General features: G+C 36.8%; 1 protein-coding gene across 1 annotated transcript in view; it reads right to left on the bottom strand.

Annotated features, from left to right (window-relative positions):
* LOC135273389 (box C/D snoRNA protein 1-like) overlaps nt 1-20975 on the bottom strand; it is a 34538-nt gene extending 13563 nt beyond the window's left edge. The window contains exons 1-4 of the mRNA XM_064372227.1: nt 20150-20975; nt 18788-18894; nt 18620-18705; nt 15159-15262 (exon numbers count right to left, since the gene is read on the bottom strand). Coding sequence (XP_064228297.1) covers nt 18843-18894; nt 20150-20784 — 687 coding nt within the window. The 5' untranslated portion in view covers nt 20785-20975 and the 3' untranslated portion in view covers nt 15159-15262; nt 18620-18705; nt 18788-18842. The remainder of the gene's footprint in view (nt 1-15158; nt 15263-18619; nt 18706-18787; nt 18895-20149) is intronic.
* Nucleotides 20976-21244: the final 269 nt, after the last annotated feature.

Genomic DNA, 21244 nt, shown 5'->3' with positions numbered 1-21244 from the left:
TACAAAAAAAAAAATTTAAAAAAATTAAAAATTAAAAAAAATAGCCTGGCATGGTGGCTGGCGTCTGTGGTCCCAGTTACTCTGGAGGCTAAGTTGGGAGGATTGCTTGAGCTCAGGAAGCTGAGGCTGCAGTGAGTCATATTCTCACCACTGCATTCTAACCTGGGTGAACAGAGTGAGATCTTGTCTCAGTCAATCAATCACTTCAAAAAGAGAGAACTGTGCCAAGGCCCAGAAGAAGGAGACCTTAGTCTCTTACTGAACTGCAGCTCGAAGGGGCCTGACACAGAGGGACTCAGCCTTTGTCCCACAAAGTTCACTCTTATGACTTCTCTCTAAGAATGATCTCATGTTTTTAAAATTTTTATTTATTGTTTTTAGTTGCCATTAAATACTTTCGTATCCAAGAAGTCTCACGGTTTAAAAGACATTGCTAGCCTGGGCAATCTAGTAAGACCCCCTCTCTACAAAAAACAAAAATTAAAAAAAAATTAGCTGGGCATGGTGGCTTGCACCTGCACTTCAGATACTCAGAAGGCGGAGGTGGGAGGATTGCTTGAGCTCAGGGGGTCGGGACTGCAGCCTGGGCAACAGAGCGAGACTCCATCCCTATTTGAAAAAAAGACATCGTCTTCCAAACAAGCTGCCTGAAATAATTCATCTTTCATTTATTTCCTACTATTTATGAATCAATATATATCTCCAGCAAACTGACCTGCCCCTATTATAAGCCAACTAATAAAAAGAGCCATCTGGAGGAAGAAAAAAAAAGGAAAATCCTATGAAGAAACAGAGAAGTCTCAGCAAAGGCTAACAATTTTATATAGAGGACAAAACAGCATTAAATTAATCAGTTTCAAGGATTGCCTACAAAAGGATCTTATGATTTAAAGAAGGGGCTTCTGAATGTAGAAAGGGAAGAAGAAAGAAAAGAAGGGTGGTAAAAACTAGAGATGGGGGCCAGCTGCGGTGGCTCACGCATTTAATCCCAGCACTTTGGGAGGCTGAGGTGGGCAGATCACCTGAGGTTGGGAGTTCGAGACCAGCCTGACTAACATGGAGAAACCCCCATCTCTACTAAAAATACGAAATTAGCCGGGTGTGGTGGCACGTGTCTATAATCCCAGCTACTTGGGAGGCTGAGGCAGGAGAATCGCTTGAACCTGGGAGGCAGAGGTTGTGGTGAGCTGAGATTGCCCCATTGCACTCCAGCCTGGGCAACAGGGTGAAACTTCGTCTCAAAAATAAATAAATAAATAATGAATGAATGAATGAATGAATGAATATAAAAAAATACAAAAGTTAGCTGGGTGTGATGGTGTATGCCTGTAGTTCCAGCTACTTGGGAGGCTGAGGCAGGAGAATTGCTTGAACCCGGGAGGCAAAGGTTGCAGTGAGCTGAGATCGCATCACTGCACCCCAGCCTGGGCGACACAGCGACACTCTGTCTCAAAAAAACAAAAACAAAACAAAACAAAAACCCTAGATATTGGGTCTTTCTCAGGCATATGGTATCCTATAAAACAGACTTACTCCCTTGGAGGATATATTTTGGAGAACGCTTGATAAAATCTATGAAAACTGTACAATGCTGATAATAAAAACTTTTTTATACGTGCGTCAGACTCCTGATAATCACTTTAAAATAGATCACTGTTTGAGGAGATAGATCACTACTGTTTGAGGTGTTTTACATACTTTATTGATAATGTTGTCAACCACCCAGAAAGGTAGATATTACTCTGCATCTTAGAGTAATCTTAAAGAATCCCTTAAAGAAACCCTTAAAGAATTAAATAGTTGTCTGAGGGGTGCAGAATTTAAACATAGAAAATGACTTGGAAACCTGTAGTCTCCCTTATAGGTCCCACAATGCTGTGTTCCTCAAATACTGAAAAATAAGAGTATCATAGGAGTACAGGAACAAATATCTATGCGGGGCACATCATGAACGGTGGAAATACCTCATAGAAGAAGACTGAGGATTTTCTGGACTGCTAGTTTAAGATTCTGATACCGTATCTAAGATCCCAAGGAAACTGGCACTGGCTTTCTGGTGCACACTACATACCTAGACTTCAGATTCTCGTCTGTGATCAGACTGTCATCCTTCGTGCTCATGGTTCCCCTAAGAGTGGGTAGGAATTTATTTGCAAAAGCTAAAATGTCATACCCGAAAGCTGAGAAGCTGTTCTGCTTCAGATCATCAGGCATGAGACTCTTATAAGGAGTATGCAACCTATATTCCTCACATATGCAGTTCACAATAAAGTTCGTGGTCCTATGAGACTCTAATGCTGCCGCTGATCTGACAGGAGGTGAAGCTCAGGCAGTAATGCTTGCTTACCTGCCACTCACTTCCTGCTGTGCAGCACAGTTCCTAACAGGCCACAAACCAGTACAGGTCCACAGCCCAGGTGTTGGGGGACCCCGCAGTATCAGGCCAGAAAGCAAGAAAACTATCAAAGGTATCAAAACTAGAGTCATATTAAAAACACTTAGTAAGGGCGTGAAGAGGATCCCCTGGGTCAGATATAGGACAATATGACCTTCAGCAAGGATAAGAACTACGATGGATTGAAACACATCAAATGTTTAAATTCATAAGTTCATAATGATATAACAACAAAACCTGTCCATGCTCAAAGGATGAAAGGAGGCTAACTCGTTATCTTGAAACATGGTAAACAAAGGTGAAAAATCAAGCATTTATTCTGCCTTAGTGTACCACTAGTAACCAAACAATAGACGAGGGGATGTATTCTAGCCAATAAGTGAAAAAGAAATAAGAGGATTAAAAAATCTCCATTTTGCAATGCCACAAATAATCTAATTGATCTAGGTACTGAGAATCAACTATTATTAATATCACACACACAAAAAGAGATCACCAGACATTATGTGCTTCCTCATAAATGAACAGAATACCACTGATTGTCCCGCCAAAAACAAACCTGAATGTGTTAAGGTCTCTTTATGTGACTACCAATATACAGGAAACACACAGGACCAAGAAACAGGCAGAACTACACCATGAGATTATAATCAGCAAAATCCAGACTGTCGGAAACTCTACAGAATGGCTGGGGAGCTTCAACAACTATATGTTAAGGGGGAAAACAGGGAATAGAGAGAGAACCTGTAGAGTGAAAGACATAGCAAATAAAACAAATAAGCCTAAACTATAGTTTTTTAAAGATGCACACTTGAGTGATAAACTATTTTTTAAAAAGGAGGAACTGCTTACTTTTGGGAGGAGAGCTGGGCTTGTGGTTTCATGGGACACATAAGGGCTTCTGGTGGTAACTGGCAGTTTTACTCTTGACCTGTGTGGTAGTTACAAGAGTCTGTCTTATAATTGTTTGTGATACACATTTGTTTTATATAGTTTTATGTGTCTATGTTTTACTTGACAATAAGATGGTAAGAAAAAAATTGCTGAGGTGACTTCTGGGTAAACATGTAATAATGAATTTATGTGTGAATCTTTGCTCCTTAAAACTTCATTAGAGATTAGTGGAGAAATATTAAAAAAACAAAGTGGTAAGGACAAGGATAACAGGAGAGAAAGACGTCAGCACAGCTGATCTCATAGTATAGTCATTCAAACTGAGTATTTTAAAATTAAAACTTTATTGAAAAGCTAACAAATATATCAGCACAAGTTATTAAAAGGAGGAAAAAGATCTCTATTTCCTTCTCACATAGAGCTTAGAACGCTGGTCAAAGAAAATTTCATTAATTTAAAAGTTCATACCTGGGTTGCTACCAAATAGAGATCTTGCCTTTTAAGTAATACATTTTAATATGTTAAAACCAGAGTTAACTGTATCAACTGAACTTTAATGATAACATCTATAAATGAAATCTTTTTTAAAAAATACATGAATTTAGTGCTCAAAATGTACATCAAATGACATGGACATCTTTGCCAAGTAGCAAAATTTCAGAAAGCTTACAGATTGAAAGATAAAAAGTACATGATCAGACTTCATGCTTCTCATTTTTAAAAACTATATTAGCATGAAACTATACAGGAAGAAAAACAAAAACAAAAATCTGATAAAGATGCTGTAATTCATTTTTATAAATTTAAAATACTTCAGAAAGCATTAACAAGTCCAAACATTTTCTCCCACAATGTGTTTTACTACCTAAGTCATCCCATCACAATTTAAAATATAATACCTCAGAGAAGGAAAGGAACAGCAGCCTGGCTTCTGGTGCCTTCTTAACAGAACTAGTCTGACCACCAAGTTTTACCAAGAAGCAGAAAAAAGAAGTAGTTTTAAAAATAATAAGTGAAAATATGTCTTCTATTTTCAGATCCTTCACATCTGTTTGCTGTGCTGAGAAGAGTGACTCAGCATCCTCTCCAGTAAAAACAAAAAGTTTTATTACTCTATAATCACTAGAGGCTGGAGACTAACTCACATGCATTTTTTAAAGCAAAACCTGGGAACCGAAGCATTAGCAAATTCCATTAGTTTCCTGGGAAATCATAAAAGTAAAATATTGTCATTCTTATTGGGCAGTAGCCAGAAGCTTGCAAGCTACAGTGTCCTAACAGAATAAATTATATTATGTGCTATATACATTGAGCACTTTGGTAGTTTTCCAATAGAAGTGTTCAAGTCTCTGTTTAATATTGAAATATGCAGTCCCTCAAGTTAAAAAATGGTAGATAAACAATCAACAAATAAATAAATCCAATGGACAAACTAATTACAATATATCTATAAAATGAACAACCTGGATGTGGCAACCTAGACGAATCTCAAATGTCTTATGCTTATGTAGTCATTTTTGCTATTCATATATTTTCCCTTCTGTAATTCTATATGTTTGAGCAGACAAAAAACAGAGTAGATACTATATGAATCAGTTTATATAAAGACTTTAGAAAATTCCAATTAATCTAGAGTGACAAAAAGCAGATCAGAAATGGCATGGGGCCAGGTGCAATGGCTCACATCTGTAATCCCAGCACTTTGGGAATCCGAGGCGGGTGCATCACAACATCAAGAGACAGAGACCATCCTGGCCAACATGGTGAAACCCTGTCTCTACTTAAAATACAAAAAATTAGCTGGACATGGTGGCACATGCCTGTAATCCCAGCTACTTGGGAGGCTGAGACAGGAGAATTGCTTGAACCCAGGAGGCGGAGGTTGCAATGAGCCGAGAATAGGCCATTACACTCCAGCCTGGACAACAAGAACAAAACTCCATCTAAAAAAAAAAAAAAAAAACAAAAAAAAACAAACAAAGAAATGTCTTGGAAAGGGAGAAGACAGGAGGGACAAAAACAAAGTATTATATAAAAGGTGAACAAATTATTAGGTTTGACATATATATTTATTATCTTGATCTTAGTGATGGTTTCAGAGGTTGTACAGATGTTAAAAATTATCAAACTGTAAAATTTAAATATAGGCAGCTTATTATATGTCAATTATACCTCAGTAAGGCTGTAAAAAGAAAGGTATTTAGTATTAGTTATTTTAGATAATCATATGCTTTGTGGTAGGCAACAATTTGCAAGGATTTAAAGATCTTTAGAGAGAATATACAATTTGTTAGTTGAACTAGTTTTCAGATAAAATCAGTGGTGCTCAGATTTTGGCTTGTTTTAGAGGTAACAGCATGTTAAATTATAATAATAGCTTTAAAACAAATTACATATTTTGGAAAATTGAAACTTTTCTGATATTTCGCAAGGTAGCTTTAAAATACCCTGTTGTTATAGATAAGAGTGACACTTAGGCCATTTAACTCTCATGGAAAATTTCCAATTATTGATTTAATATCCACTGTGCTTTAAATATACAAAAACACAGTATAGTTTGGCTTAAATGTATTTTCTGAGTACTTTATAAGTCTGAACAAAGTGGAGAAGAATATAGCCCTTGGAAAAACAAACATGAAAAAAGCTAAAAGATAAAATTAATAAAGGCAACATGTAAACTATGATTTCTTGAGGGCAAAGTTATACAAAGCCTCGTCTGGTGTTGTGTATATATAGTACATTCAATAAACATTTGATGGCTTGAATTGATGACCAAATTAAACATGAATTCTATTTAATAATAACTTTTTTGATTAGGCAGTTTCAAAGTTAACCAAAAAAAAACAAAAAAAAACAAAAAACTAGTCTAGCTTCTATAGACTGGACTGAAATTTTACATACTCAAACAAGTAAGAATGCATCCAGAGGGAGAGAGGTTTTGTAAGAGGATATTTTGGTCTAAGACAAGGATCCAGATTACGGTCACAAGATTTTGTTTTCTAACATTTATGGAAGCACATGTCATGTCAGTAAGTCCAGGTAGGAAAGTAATAATAAAAAATAAAAACATTAAAATAGCCTTTACTGAGTGAGAATAAACTATCCAAAAGTTAATGCCAAAAAAAAAAATTCAAAAGGCAAAAGTAATAAATTCACTTCCCCAGTAAACTATAGAAACTAAGCTTTAGCACAGGGAAGTATGAAAACTGCAAATGAAGAAACTATTCTGTCTTCTGAGAAAATCACAAACAGAAAATACAGTTTCTGGAAAACGCAAAATAATCCATCTAGGTATCTGCCTCTCCTTCATTTTCTTTTGCTGTTTTAGATCTAAAAGCCATCAAAACCAGGTATTTTCCATCATGATACTGCTGAGAAACGTAGTGATTATTGCTATTCATATATTTTCCCTTCTGTAACTATATATATTTGAGCAGAAAATATGGCACAGCTGAATTCCATATGTACAGCCTTCTGAAAACTCAACAGAGAAAATCCACAAAACTACAAAGATAATAAAATTCCTTCTGACAAAACATACATTCTGTGTTCCAAATAAGACTTTTGTTTAAATAGTATTTATAGTATATATTTTTTAAGAGATGGAGTCTTGCTCTGTCAATCAGACTGGAGTGCTGTGGCATGATCACAGGTGTGCACCACCACATTCAGTTAATTAATTTTTTTTTTTTTTTTTTGAGATTCGGTCTCATTTTGTTGCCCAGGCTGGACTTGAACTCCTGGTCTCAAGTGATCCTCTTGCTTCAGACTTCCAAGTAGCTAAGATTATAGACGTAAGCCAGATATTCACAGTATTTTTGATATCACTTTTAAAGGAACCAACAAAGTCTACTGGAAAGTCTACTTTTAGTCCTCTAAAGTCTACATAAAACTATAGTTAAGTCATAATTCAAAAATAAACTGCTCTGGCCATTATTTGATATTTAGATTTGGATCATCTATAATGACAAAAGGGAGATCCCTTCGTGGAAGCCTGAGTGGGGAGGGGGAAGGAGAGACAGAAAAGAAGGATTACAAACGTGAAAAAGGAAATCTGCAGGTTTGATGTGTGCGTTCACTACCCTGATTTTGTTAATTGATATGGTTTGGGACCATATGCCTGCTCAAATCTTATGTCAAATATTAATCCCCAATGTTGGAGGTAGTAGGGCCTGGTGGGAGGTGACTGAGTCATGGGGGCAGATTTCACCCTCAGTGCTGCTCTCATGATAGTGAATGCTTGCAAGATTTGGTTGTTTAAAAGTGTGTGGCACCTCTCCCTCTCTCTCTTCCTTCTGCTCTAGCCATGTAAAAGTGTCTGCTTTCCCTTCACCTCCCATCATCATTGTTAAGTTTCCTGGCAACTCCCCAGTCATATACTTCCTGTACAGCCTGCAGAACTGTGAGCCAATTAAACCTCTTTTCTTTATAAATTACTCAATCTCAGGTACTTCTTTATAGCAGTGTGAGAAGGGATGAATACAGTGATGGTTTCACAATTTATACATATGTCAAAAGTTATCAAATTGTACAACATATAACTTTGTTGTGTGTTAACTATACCTCTACAAAGCTGTAACAAAAAAAGGTAATTGGTATTAGGTGTTTTAGATACTCCTTTTTGGTAGGCAACAGTTGGTAATAATTTGAAGATCTTTAGAGAGAAAATAGAAATTATTCATTGAACTTGTCCCCAGATAAAAATCAGTGGAGCAATTAACTCCAGATGGATTAAAGACTTAAACATAAGACCTCCAGGAGGTGGAGGTTGCAGTGAGCTGAGACTGCACCACTGCCTGGGCAACAGAGTGAGACTGTCTCAAAAAAAAAAAAAAAATTAAAGTTAGGGAAGATAGTAAACTTGGGAGGAGGAGGTGGTAGGTATTCCCATGGGGGACAGTAAAGACTTTTGGGGTGCTGGTAATGTTTTTAATCTTGGTACATTAATGATTTGTGTATTTTTTGGTATGTATTTTATTTCCATTAAAAAATGAAAATAAGACGGGCACAGTGGCACATGCCTGCAATCCCAGCACTTTGGGAGGCTGAGGCAGGTGGACTGCCTGAGCTCAGGAGTTCAATACCACCTTGAGCAACATGGTGAAACCTTGTCTCTACTAAAATACAAAACTATTAGCCAGGCATGGTGGTGTGCACCCGTAGTCCCATTAGGGAGACTGAGGCAGGAGAATTGCTTGAACCCGGGAGGCGGAGGTTGCAGTGAGCCGAGATCGTGCCACTGCACTCCAGCCTGGCACCTGGCAACAGAGTGAGACTCTGTCTCAAAAAAACAAAACAAAACAAAACAAAACAAAAAAGAAAATAAGATGAAATAAAGATGTTTTAAGATAAAAACTGAAAAAACATATTTTTATAAGAACTTCACTAAAGAAATCTTAAAAAGGAGAACAAAATGATCCTAAAAAGCAGGTCTGAAAAAAATGTTTCAAAGGAACAAAAATACTGGTATATATTTAGGTAGATTACACTTTTGTCCATTTTACTGATGAGGAAAATGAACTAAAGATATAAAGCCACAAAACTAGTAAACATTCAGAGCTGGCATTTGAAGCCACCATATTCTGTTTGGCTTCAGAAAAAAACTAACAGTTGATTAAAAGAAACAGAGATCAGGGCCAGGTGGGGTGGCTCACACCTGTAATCCCAGCACTTTGGGAGGCCGAGGTGGGCGGATCACAAAGTCAGAAGACTGAGACCATCCTGGCTAACACAGTGAAATCCTGTCTCTACAAAAAATACAAAAAGTTAGCCAGACGTGGTGGCACGTGCCTGTAGTCCTGGCTACTCAGGAGGCTGAGGCAGGATAATTGCTTGAACCTGGGAGGTGGAAGTTATAGTGAGCCGAGATTGTGCCACTGTACTCCAGCCTGGGTGACAGTCTCAAAAAAAAAAAAAAAAAGAAAGAAACAGAGATCAGAGAGACATTTCTCCCATGGTTACATACATGGAGACAACTGGGTGGGGTAATGTAATGCCCTAGAAGTAACATGTAATGCCCTTAAAGAAAGTTCAGCAAGATTCTAAGAGTTATTTCTTGAAACATTCTTAATCAAGGTTAACAGCTTCAGTACAAACTCTACTACCAGAGGGGACAAAAAACATGGTTCATCTATGAAATTTTTCCTATCTAACAGATACAAATTACATGCCAAATAGAACTCATATATTTAAGCTGATTCCCAAAGGGGTTCAGAGGCAAAGAATCACTAATTTATTACTTAAAAAAAAAATTTTTTTTAAGAGACAGGGCTCTAAAATTTTTAAGAGACTCTGTTGCCCAGGCTGGAGTGCAGTGGTGCAATCATCGCATTCACCACCACACCTGGCTAATTTTACAATTTTTTGTAGAGATGGCGTCTCGCTTTAGAAACACTAATTTAAAGTGAGCTTCCTATCTTTCAGACAATTGTTTTAAACTCCAATTCTTTTTTTTTTTCACTGAACATGTCATGGATAGTATTCCAAGACAGTACTTGTATGTCTAATTGTTCTGCTTAATGGCTGCATGGAATTCCACTGTATGAAGGCGCCACCATTTATTTAACTCAGTCTATACTGAAGGATATGTTAGGTTGGTGCCAGTTTTTACACTACTAAAAACAATACTGCAATAGATACACGTGTACATATATCTCTAGTTTGTAGATCATCTACAAATATATCTGTAGGCTAAATTCCTTGAGCACTTATTTGTAACATTTTAAGATGTAATAATTTTATGTAACAAAACATATAACATTCTGAGAAACATTACCAAATTGCCTTCTAAAATGACTGTACCAATTTAACTCTCAAGAACAATGGAAGAGGAAAATGGCCTGGTTAATCCATACCTTCCTTACATTAGATATTATTAATATGTTTATCAGCCAAATACTATGCATGTATATGTATCTTTCTATGACCATCTATTCTCATCCTCTGTTCCCCTCCTAATTAGTTGCTAGTCTTTTTTTCTTACTAATGCATAAGCCTTCTGTGACATATATGTTAAAGACTTTTTTGGTCCAGTCTTTTCACTTTATTATAGTCTTCTTTTGCCATGCAAATTTAGTTATTCTTTTCCTTTTGGCTTCTGGATGGAATGTCTCTTCTCTTCAAGATTATGAAAATATTCCAGTATTTTTATTTCATGTTAAGATTCTGATCCACCTGAATATTATTTAGTAAAAGGGTCAACATTTCCTCTCAAATGCAAGCTGTTCCAACTCTATTTATTAAATAAGTAATTATTTGTATTAATTTGAAATGTTACCTTGATCATCGACCAGAGAACCAAATATACGGTTTATTTTCTATGATCTAGTAACAGATTTATAGGCCAATACCATAAAACTACTATAATTTCATAAATTTTGATGAGTCCAGCCTCATAATTTTTCTTTGTTCAGATTTTTCCAGGCACTTCTGCCATGTTAGTCTTCAAAATAAACTTCAGTTATTTATGAACTATCTTCTTAATAAATAAATAACGAAGTCTCATTGATATTCTGATTAGGATCACATCAGACTTAAAAGATCACTTAATAAACAACATTGAGTTGTTTAAGAACATGGCACTTTTTTCCATTTATTCACATCTTTTAAGTCTTTCAGGAGAATTTACATTTTCTTCATATAGATCTTTCATATTTCTTTCAACAGATTTGATTAGCACTGGGTGAAAGTGAACATAAAGTTATAGACCCTACAAAGAGTTGTGGTAAAGGAATTACCTCTGAAAAAGCCACTATTTTAAAGTAGTTTGGGATCTGCTCCAAAATAAGCAGGAGAGCCAACATTTCCTTCCCAAGCTCCTCTATTTTTAACAGAGAATGTCAACTTTGCTTTGGATCAACTTACATAAGCCTCCCTGAACTTAACTTTATTGATTACAGCTATCTACTATGACACTCCTACCAATTCACTAGTCCTCTAAAATTCATCCCCATTGCATACATTTTTGACTTCACCTCACTTTGACTATTCAGTGAAAATTACAATTCTTATTCTTAGAAAAATTCACATAATTTCACATATAATTTTAGGAGATTCAGTCATACTGGTGAAAATGCCTGCCATAAAGCGTGCCTGGATTAGAACGAACCTATTCCAGCCAGCTGCTACAATCACCTGCTGACAGTTCTACAGAGTAATTCAGGTACAATGGTACATTCATCACACTTCATATGTGGGCTTTTAAATTTAAAACTTTTTTTTTTAAATAAACGTAGACTTTATAGAAAAGTTACAAAAACAATACAAAAGTCTTCAATCAGATTCCTCAAAAGTTAAAACATTTAAATTTTAAGCAACATGAACTTGAGATTCTGACTATATTGCAGCCCAAGTTGCTTAAACAAGCAATCAATTTAATACCTAGGGAGTATTAATAATAGTCTTAGTACAAGACCAACTTCTCATATCAACAATTCCAAAATCTCCAAAACTGAAAGATTTTTAACTCCTTCGGCAGCAAAACCTGAGACAGTCTACAGTCATTATTTACCCACTATAAGGTAAATATTTATAGGTTTCACTGCACAAATAGTACTGTCTGATTACACAGTGTTGTCCCAGACCTATGAGGGGTGAATGGAATACACAGTAAATGTGGCATATTCCTAAGGATTTCAGTGAAGGGAATGTAAATCTTCAATGTCACTGTATATTATTTACTATGTGCCAAGTACTACTTTAGTTATTATTAATATTTCATTTAATCCTCTTAATAACCTGGTAAATCAAATCTTGCCCTAGGTCACCTAATGTACATCAAACAGTAAAGGCAACATGCGAATTTACATTTATCTGAGTCAAAGCTATAACCAACTTTTGAAAGTTAATAGAAAAAAAGTATTGAAAACTAGTCTCTTAGAATACTGGGGACATGGGAGCTGAAGAGAATTCTTTGAAAAAATTTCATTTCCTCTCTTCCCTCTTTCCAGCAAATACCATTGCAATCATCTAAAACCTTGCTCATTTTCATGTGCATAGCTGGTAAGACATAAGTATCTCAAACAAGGTACCTCTAAATGTCTTTTTTTCATTTTTTCCTCTTAAAGGTAAAATATAAGACACCAGAATCCTGATTCTATCTACATTATATTAATTATCTAGACCGAGAAAAGATTAGAACTATACATTCAATAAGTATGTCTTCTGTATTCATCTAAAGCAGGGGTTCTCAAATGGCGGTGATTCTGCCTCCTGCAGTGGACATCTGGCAATGTCTTAACAAGAAGTTAAAAATTCAAGAGCTCAACCTCTCTAATAAAGCTGCCCACAAAAAAGTTTGTAATATTAAACTAAAGTTAAGGTATAACTAAAACAAGCACTCATACTTTTTTGATGAAAGTACAAAGTGGTAATGTTTTATGGAGACAAAGCAGAGTTTCTCTCAGAAGTTTAAATACATTGTACTCTTTAATCCAGTAATTATACTTTCTAGGAACTGATCCTACGGAAAGTCAGGTAAACACACAAAACAATTTGTTCAAGGCTGTTTAGTACAGTGTTAATTATAATCATTAAAAACAGACATAAATTAAAACATTCATGAATATGGAAATAATTAAATAAAATAGGATATAGTCAAAGGTGGAATATCCTACTTAAAAATAATGAGGTGTAGATTTGCATTAGCAAGAAAAGAGGTTCACGATGTATTGCTATATGGAAAATCTAGCTGCAGGAAAAAATGATGTGCATTTCTCAATAAAAAATTAATGTTTAACTTGGGCAGAGTCATGTCACTTTATGTCATTTTATTTAAGTATTTTATATTGTGTTTTACTTTTTTAGATGAATAAAAGAGGAAACATGATTAGAAGGAAACATTACAAACTTTTATTAGTGGTCACCTCTAGATAGCAGAATTACAGGTGGAATTCTTCCTTTAAACTGTTTAATGATACAGATGTATTATTTATGTAATAGCTATTATGAACTGATTCCTTCCCACATGCCAGTTACTGCCTATGTGAATTAATACACTAAAAGGCCGTAACTCTACAGAGTAGCTATCATGAGCTCCATTTTGCAGATGGTGAAAAACTAAGAAATGGATTCTAAGCCTATTATTACATACTATGTTGCTCACCTCCTCCTGGGAAACACTAAAAATGTAAGAAAACCAATCCCAAATTTCTATAAATTTATGAGCAAAAGACTAATGCAAGAAGAATCTGATTTGCCATTTCAGAGACCTGGGGAGTTTCAAAACAACCAAAAATATACTAAACCTGGAAAATATACTGTGTAATATTCTTGATAAAAACTTCCCACATACATTCATGTATCTAAAGACACAAAAATGTTATACTTGAGGCCATCTGCTTTTCATTACTGAGAACTAATCTCTGATTACAATCATTCTGAATGGTTTCTTTCAAAAAACAGGAACATATTTTGTATTTGAGAAGGCACTAACCACTTATCATAAACTTCAAATTACGGCAATTTCTACATACGTCAGTTTCAAAATGCACAAAGGAATCATCTCACATTTGATAAATGCAAGACACTACTTCTTTTTTTAAGACAGGGTCTCATTCTGTCACCCAACTGGAGTACAGTGGCATGATACCAGCTCACTGCAACCTCCACCTCCTGTGCTCAAGTGATCCTCCCACTTCAGCCTCCAGAGTAGCTGGGACCACAAGTGGGTGCCACTGCACCTAGCTAATTTTTCTATTTTTAGTAAAGATGAGGTTTCACCATGTTGCCCAGGCTGGTCTCAAACTCCTGGCCTCAAGGGATCCACCTGCCTCAGCATTACTTTACTTTTGGAAGACAACCAGGAAAAATGAAAAATAATTTTTACAAATATTTATGTCTTATACACAATAAACGGACAATGTCATCTTCTAATTATGTTAACAGCAGAAAAAGCAGAAGTTTTACTAGAATAATGATAATTTTGGTGGCTCTGTCTTTTCAATTTATGGAAGAGTACAACTGGAAAGGCACCTCAGAGTTTACTTGGCCCAACTCCCCACATCATACAGCTGAGGCCTAGGGAAAGTAAGGTGATTTGTTCAAGGCCCCACAGTTACTAAGAGGCTGAAAAAGGAGGGACTCCCTCAGGTTTTTAAAAATTCTAAATAAAAAATCTTGACTTCTGAAAGGTATTATCTAATAATTTAGTTGGCTACTTAAAGTACTTTGGGATCCTATTCTCCTCTGTATTCTTGGGGCCTTTTCAACTCAACATTTTTCAGACAGCAGCAAACTAATCTGTTACATTATCTATACTCAAAAGAGTTCAAAGTCCCCTTCTTCTCCATTGACAGCTTTTAAATGAAATCTTATTTAGAAACCCAATGCAGAAAGAATATAAAAGCAGAGTTGCCTTGATTAAAACATACAGGAGTCCTGCTTTTACTTGCTATTTTGTCCTGGAAGACCCTGAAATACTTTCTTGGCATCTTAGGTCTCAAAGAAACAGTTTATTTCTAATGTATGAGAGAGTTCTAGGGTGCTGCTACTCAAAATATGTTTCTCAAACAATCAGCATCACTGAGGAGTTTGTTAGAAATGCACAATATCAAACTTCAACCCAGGCCTACTGAAAAATCACAACAAGCATATTTAACAAGATGCCTAGGTGACTGATAGGCACATTAATGTTTGAGAAGCTTCTCAAATGATATGAAGAAACACACACACAGACCCACACACACACTCTGCAAACCCAAATTTTTTAGAGTTACATGACACACAATTACTACAGTTATCCTGTCATGGACCAACAACAAACAGTTTACAGAACCACACTTGGGGTAGCAATGCTCTATAGCAACCAAACCTTAAACGGTGATCCTGATCAAATCGGAACACCTGATATACTAAAAAGTTAGAAACTTACTTCTTATCAAAAAATGTTGAATTCTCCTTCCTCTTGGTGAATCCATTGGGTAGAAGTTTTAAGTTAATACCTTGCCTTCGGGCACGATTTTTCATAAAGTACATCTACCAACCAAAACCAAACAGACAAATTAATTTTTAAATGCTTTAAATTTAAAAAGTGAGTAAAACAATTGTTCAATAATAGTTAAGATTTACTGAAAACCTAAGTGTTACAACAGCTCTAAGAAGTAATCTCATGTAATCTTCACAACGATACTATCAGAATAGATATTATCATCTCCATTTTATCAATAAGAATTAGTGAGATACCAACATCATACAGCTATCCCAGAGAGAAAGAACCTGTATTCAACCCAGGTCTAATTCCAGAGCTTCTGCTTTTAACCATATGTGCTATGAGCCAAAGAATAACTTAATGGAGATTAAAACAAACAAACAAACAAACAAACAGTTCGTTTGGCAATCAGAGGGGCTACCTACACAATTCTTGATTGCTTTTACTGATGATTTTACCAGTTAGTTGTATGTATCCCTGATTTTATTACTAGACAATTCACTCAAGGGAAGAGCCATGGCACTGCCTAGTACAAGGCCTAGCTTAAAGTAGCCACTGTTGTGGGAAGCACAAAATGGGATATGAGAATATTCTTGCTCTGACATGTGTATTACATTGACCACGTGGGTTGATTAAGCTAACCTGGAGAATTCCAGAGTTACGAAGGAAGTAATACCAGATTTTTATTAAGTCAAGGAAGAAGAAAGATCACTCAAAGAAAAGGCAAAGTATAAATGCAAGTTTTTTGTTAAATGAATAGGGATCTAGAATTTGCAATGTAAAGAGTCAGAATCAAGTCATGAGCCAAGGAAAAGAATGGGTCAGCTACCACTGGCTAAGTAGGAAACTGTCTGAAGAAATTACATGTAATTTTCTAACTTAGAGGACTTTGGTTTCAGTAATGGTATTGATTACTATAAATAATTATAATAGCAGTGGTCAATCCTCCCAATATACCTTCAGGAAAAGGGTGAACCAGAAACAATCACTACTTTTAGAGCAAACTAGGGAACATGTATGGTTACACTGAAATAGAGGAAAAAAGAAAGAAAGTCCATTAGCAGCTATGGCTATGGGACATCCTTTGCTTAGATTTGCAATTTTGCCTTGCAAACAGCAATGAATAGCCAAACACTAGAGAAAAGGAAGTGGGAGGCCTTAATCAGATAACAAGTTTCAGTAAAAAAATAAAATAATTGAGAGAGTGTAGTATTGGTGCAGGATAGACCAGTAGGTCAATGGAATGGAAAAAACAAGTCCACAAAATAACCCAAGCATATAGGAATGCTGATATATAACAAAGGCGGTCCTACAGAGCAGTAGGGAAAGGATGAACTCTCCAATAAATGGTGCTGGGAAAAGTGGATTATCTATATGAAAAATTAAATGGGACCTTCTCTGTACATGATACCAAAAATCAATTCCAGTTAAAGACATAAGTATAAAATGCAATAGTATAAAGCTTTTAGACAATAATTATGAGGGAATAACTTCCTAACTCTCATCAGGAATTAAGAGAACTGCACAGTGAAAATCATAATAAAATTACATAGCCAACAGATTGACAAAAATTTTTAGTCTCACCAAATTAAGTATTGGTGAGAATATGACAATAGGTCCATTTATACACTACTGGTGAGAGTGTAAACTAGTATATCACTTTGGAAAATGTTTTGGTAACATCTAGGCAAACTGAAGATACGCATACCACACAACAAAGCAATTCTATTCTCAGGTATAAACCTTAGAAAAACATCTTCACACACATAAAGATCAGGGAAGGGCATAAGAGGGTGGCATGGAACTTCTGGGAAGCCAGTAATGTTCTAACTCTAGACTTAGGCGGTAGTTACATGAATGTTCATTTTATAATTATTCATTATACTATGTATTTCCATTCTGTGATTTTCTTAAAAAAAATATGCTATATTTTACAATTAAAAAAAAGTCTTAAAGTAATTTATCTTTAAGTAGAATTTTAATTGTGCCTAATTAAGTTTGAGGAAAAATAAGAGTTGCTGTATAAATAATTTTCTTTCAGACACGTGTAATATAATGCCAAAAAAATGCTAATACCAATAAAATAAGGTGTTTAAAAGGTATTAAAATTCTGCAACTCCAATACTAAAATGAACACAATTGCAGGATATGATTTAATCACACCATGAACGAATTTTTACAACACCAGTTGCCAAACATTCCAAATATGTAAGCTTCACTTTTGCATAGTGTTTAAGGAATGAAAAAGGCAATGCAAAAATATGAAAATTAAGTGTATTAGAATAGCAAGTCTTAGCTTTTACTTCAAAATCAGAATCTAATCCCCTCTCAATAATTCTAACAGTATACCCAAGCCACTATTATCTCACAAGGATCATGGGAAGAGCCGCATAAATGGTCTACCTGCGTCCAATCTTCCACTCTTACCTCCCAAAAGTCCACACAGCAGCAAGAGTGGTTTTTCAAAAGGCAAATTTATGTTCAAAATCCTTCCATGGTTTCCATTTGCACTTAGAATTAGAAACCCTCACCAGTCTCTTTTTCTTCTTTCTTTTTCTTTTGAGACAGAGTTTCACTCTGCTGCCCAGGCGGGGGTACAGTGGTGCAATCACAGCTCACTGCAGCCTTGACCTTCCTGGGCTCAGGTGATCCTCCCACCTCAGCTTCCCAAGTTGCTACAGGCGCACGCCATCATGCCTGGCTAATTTTTGTGTTTTTTTTATAGAGACGGGTTTTTCACCATATTGTCCAGGCTGGTCGCGAACTCCTGGGCTCAAGCAATGCTCCGGCCTCAGCCTCCCAAAGTGTTTGGATTACAGGAATGAGTCTCTGCACCCAACTCCTCACCAGTTTCTCTAACTTCATGTTTAATACTCTCCTTCTCACTCACTATGCTTTAATCACCCTGCCCATCTTTTAATTCCTCAAACACAACATCCTTGTTTCTGACTCAGGTCTTTCCTTTTACTTTTGCCTCTAACTGGAATAATCTTCCTCCAAATGTTCACATGACAGCCTCTTTCTCATCATTCAGATCACTGCTTACATATCATCTCTTAGAGAAGCTTCTCCTGACCGCTGAATTGAAAATGGTACCCTGACAATCTCTCCCCCACAAAGACCATTTTCATTCTCTCTTTCTTCTCTTGAGCCTTCTTTATCTTCCATATGAACTTAACTCTATCTGAAATTATATTTGTTCCTCTACTTATCTCCTGTATCTCCCATTAAATACAACTCCACGAGGGGAAGGTCTTTTGTTTTGGTCACAGTCATATCCTTACGTAATCAGAACAGCCCTATGTCATAGTAGCCACTTAATATATTTGGAAAGTTAAAAAAAAAAAAAAGAATCTAACTGATTGGAAGGACTTCTAACTGGAAGGAATTAAAAAAAGACTTACATGTTTATTGCTTATTGGTCTTTTCAAAAAAGCATCTCTAGAAATATGGTCCGCTGTTCTTGCCACATCTTCCAAAAAACGATAATCTAAAAATTTCAAAACAGAATAAATAAATGACACATACCAATGGCCAGGGAGCATCAATTTGCTGTGCATAAAGTGGCTTACCACTTAGGAGATTCATTTCAGTAAACTGTTGTATTGAAATGTATGCAGTTTTATCTCAAACTCCATTACATGTCAGTTCTGTTTTGTGTTTCTTTACACAGGGCAAACTGAGGAGACAAAGGGGAAGCACTTTTATATTTTAGGGTAAGAAAGGTACACATACAGGTTAAAAGGTAGGAAGTTACATGTATACCTGCAAGAATACCGCATACAACGTGGACATCTGTACTTTGCTTCTTCTGTACCACACGTTTCACACCTACAAAAGCCCACGTGTAACATTAAATTATCAAATATTAATTCTACTTATTTATAAACTTAGAATGTCCCAATCAATTTATAAATGTAGTGACAATTCTGACAAAATATTTGACAGCTGTTGAACATCATTTGAAAATTCTCAACTACAGTTCCAATGTTGCTAGTGATATGTAACTCAGGAAAATGTATTAAAATCTTTAAAACCCATCTCACTTTTGACTTCTTTTTTTACTATAATCAGATAATGAGATTATTCATCGATATTTTAACTTGTGATTCCTGGAAATGTGGTAATGATTGTATGTGTGTGAATCCAGAAGACCAATCCATGAGCTATGTTTAGATATTTTCAAAGCACACACACCAGAAAAAGAATATAAGGACAAGTCGAATTCAGAGAGTAGCAGTAACATCTTTTTTCCTGAACTCCACACCTAATCTAGAATGTGCATCAAAATAATCTAAAAATCCCATGTAACCCATCACCTGTCCTCAACTGCTCTCCTAGGCTTTTGGGATACTGACAAACAAACTACAGTTACTTCTATTTAGACCACTGAGCTCCAGACGTTAATATTCCCAAGAATGTGACCACTCTTATTTCCTTTGTCACATGATCCACTCACCAAGGAAATTAAATCAAAAGCAATAAATATTCACAACACTCATGCAGAAACTTGATAATTGAGGTCAAGTGTATTTTTGCCTAATTTTAACTTAATCCACTTTGTCACTGTTGGATATATTAGACTTTCTCATCTCTATTCTCTCTCAAAGAAATACTGAGTAAAGAGTATATTAAGTCAAGCCAGATCCAGTTCCAAATGATCTTCTGGTCCCCAGAACGTTCACTTACCTAACTTGACCATTACCCAATGGACACTACCAATTTCATATATTTTCACTGAATTTGTTGTGTTGTCATTTACAACACCCTCCACTTCCCAACCAACCCCCACGAACCCAGACTGACTCCAGAAACCCAAACTTGGGCTTATTGTTCATTATTTCACCTTCTGCTGATAAGGTGGTTTTTCCTTTCACTCTAGACATGAGGACGCAACAGCTTTATATCCCCAAAGGGAATTCCCCCTGCCCTACCTTGACATGGCCAGTTTCCGCTTGCAGCCCACCAGGTGATTTATCGGAGGCTCTTCTTTCACCTTTGTATCATCCACGGCTTCTTTCTTCTCTTCTTTTACACACTCTCCATCCATCATCTCCTCTTTTATGCACTGACCAACAAACTTCTCCTCCCGTTTTATCTGCAAGTTATCCTTCTCTTCTGGCCAGTCCATTACCTCTTGCTTCACCTTCTCCTCCTTTACCTCTGGGTCATCCATTTTCTCTTCTTTTACCACCAAACTACCATCCGTCTCCTGCTTCACCTCCAATACGCCTGCGTTCTCATCCTTCACCTCAGGCCTATCCTCCACCTTCTGCTTTACCCACTGGCCAGCCAACCTGCCTGCGGTATCTGGCCAGTCCATAATTTCCTCCTTCACTACCGTTAGGTCCATCGGTATTTCCTCTGGCCTTTGTCCACTTCCTTCCTCTCCATCCCTTATCTTCTTCATCCCTGTCAGTCCTTTCCGCTCCTCTCCGCCGCCGGCCTCCTCCGCCCCTGCTAAGTCCCTGACTCCCTCCCTACCAGACTCTGGACTTAGCCGCACCCCCTCAGCTACACTTTGGAGGCCTCTCCCAGACTTCCCTTCATTTTCAGCAGCAAACTCCATCAACTCACGATCCTTGGCCTCTGCTGCCACTCTGTCCTTCAGCGTGGCTGCTGCACACCAACAGGAGGAATTACCGGCCGGAACGCCTACTGCGGCCCAGGTGCAGAGACAAGCAGCCAAATGCCCGGAATAGCCTGCTTGACGCGAAAACTTGAATCGCCGTAAAGCAACGCTTTTGCGCCTCGCCACTTCACGACTTGTAGAGCTCTTTACGGCTCTGCGGCGGACCTGCCAGATTGTCGGTGGAACCTGAGTAAACCGCGTGGTTTGCCCACTGGGATTCCCGCCTCCCGCCTCGGTTCCGCCCCACCGTTCCTCTAGGGAAACCTCCGGGGCCACACCCTAGGCCACCTTTCACGCCCTACTGGGTGTGAAGAGTAGAGGAGCCCAGCGGAGGGAGAGAAGTAAAACCCTTAGACTCTGGAAATGGGAAAACTCACTCTGATCTGTTAATGATTAA

The sequence above is a fragment of the Aotus nancymaae genome, unplaced genomic scaffold, assembly GCF_030222135.1.
Source record: "Aotus nancymaae isolate 86718 unplaced genomic scaffold, 86718_ANA_hifiasm-v0.15.2.pri h1tg000007l, whole genome shotgun sequence".
Taxonomy (NCBI): domain Eukaryota; kingdom Metazoa; phylum Chordata; class Mammalia; order Primates; family Aotidae; genus Aotus; species Aotus nancymaae.
This window is presented reverse-complemented; position numbering and strand designations above follow the sequence as displayed.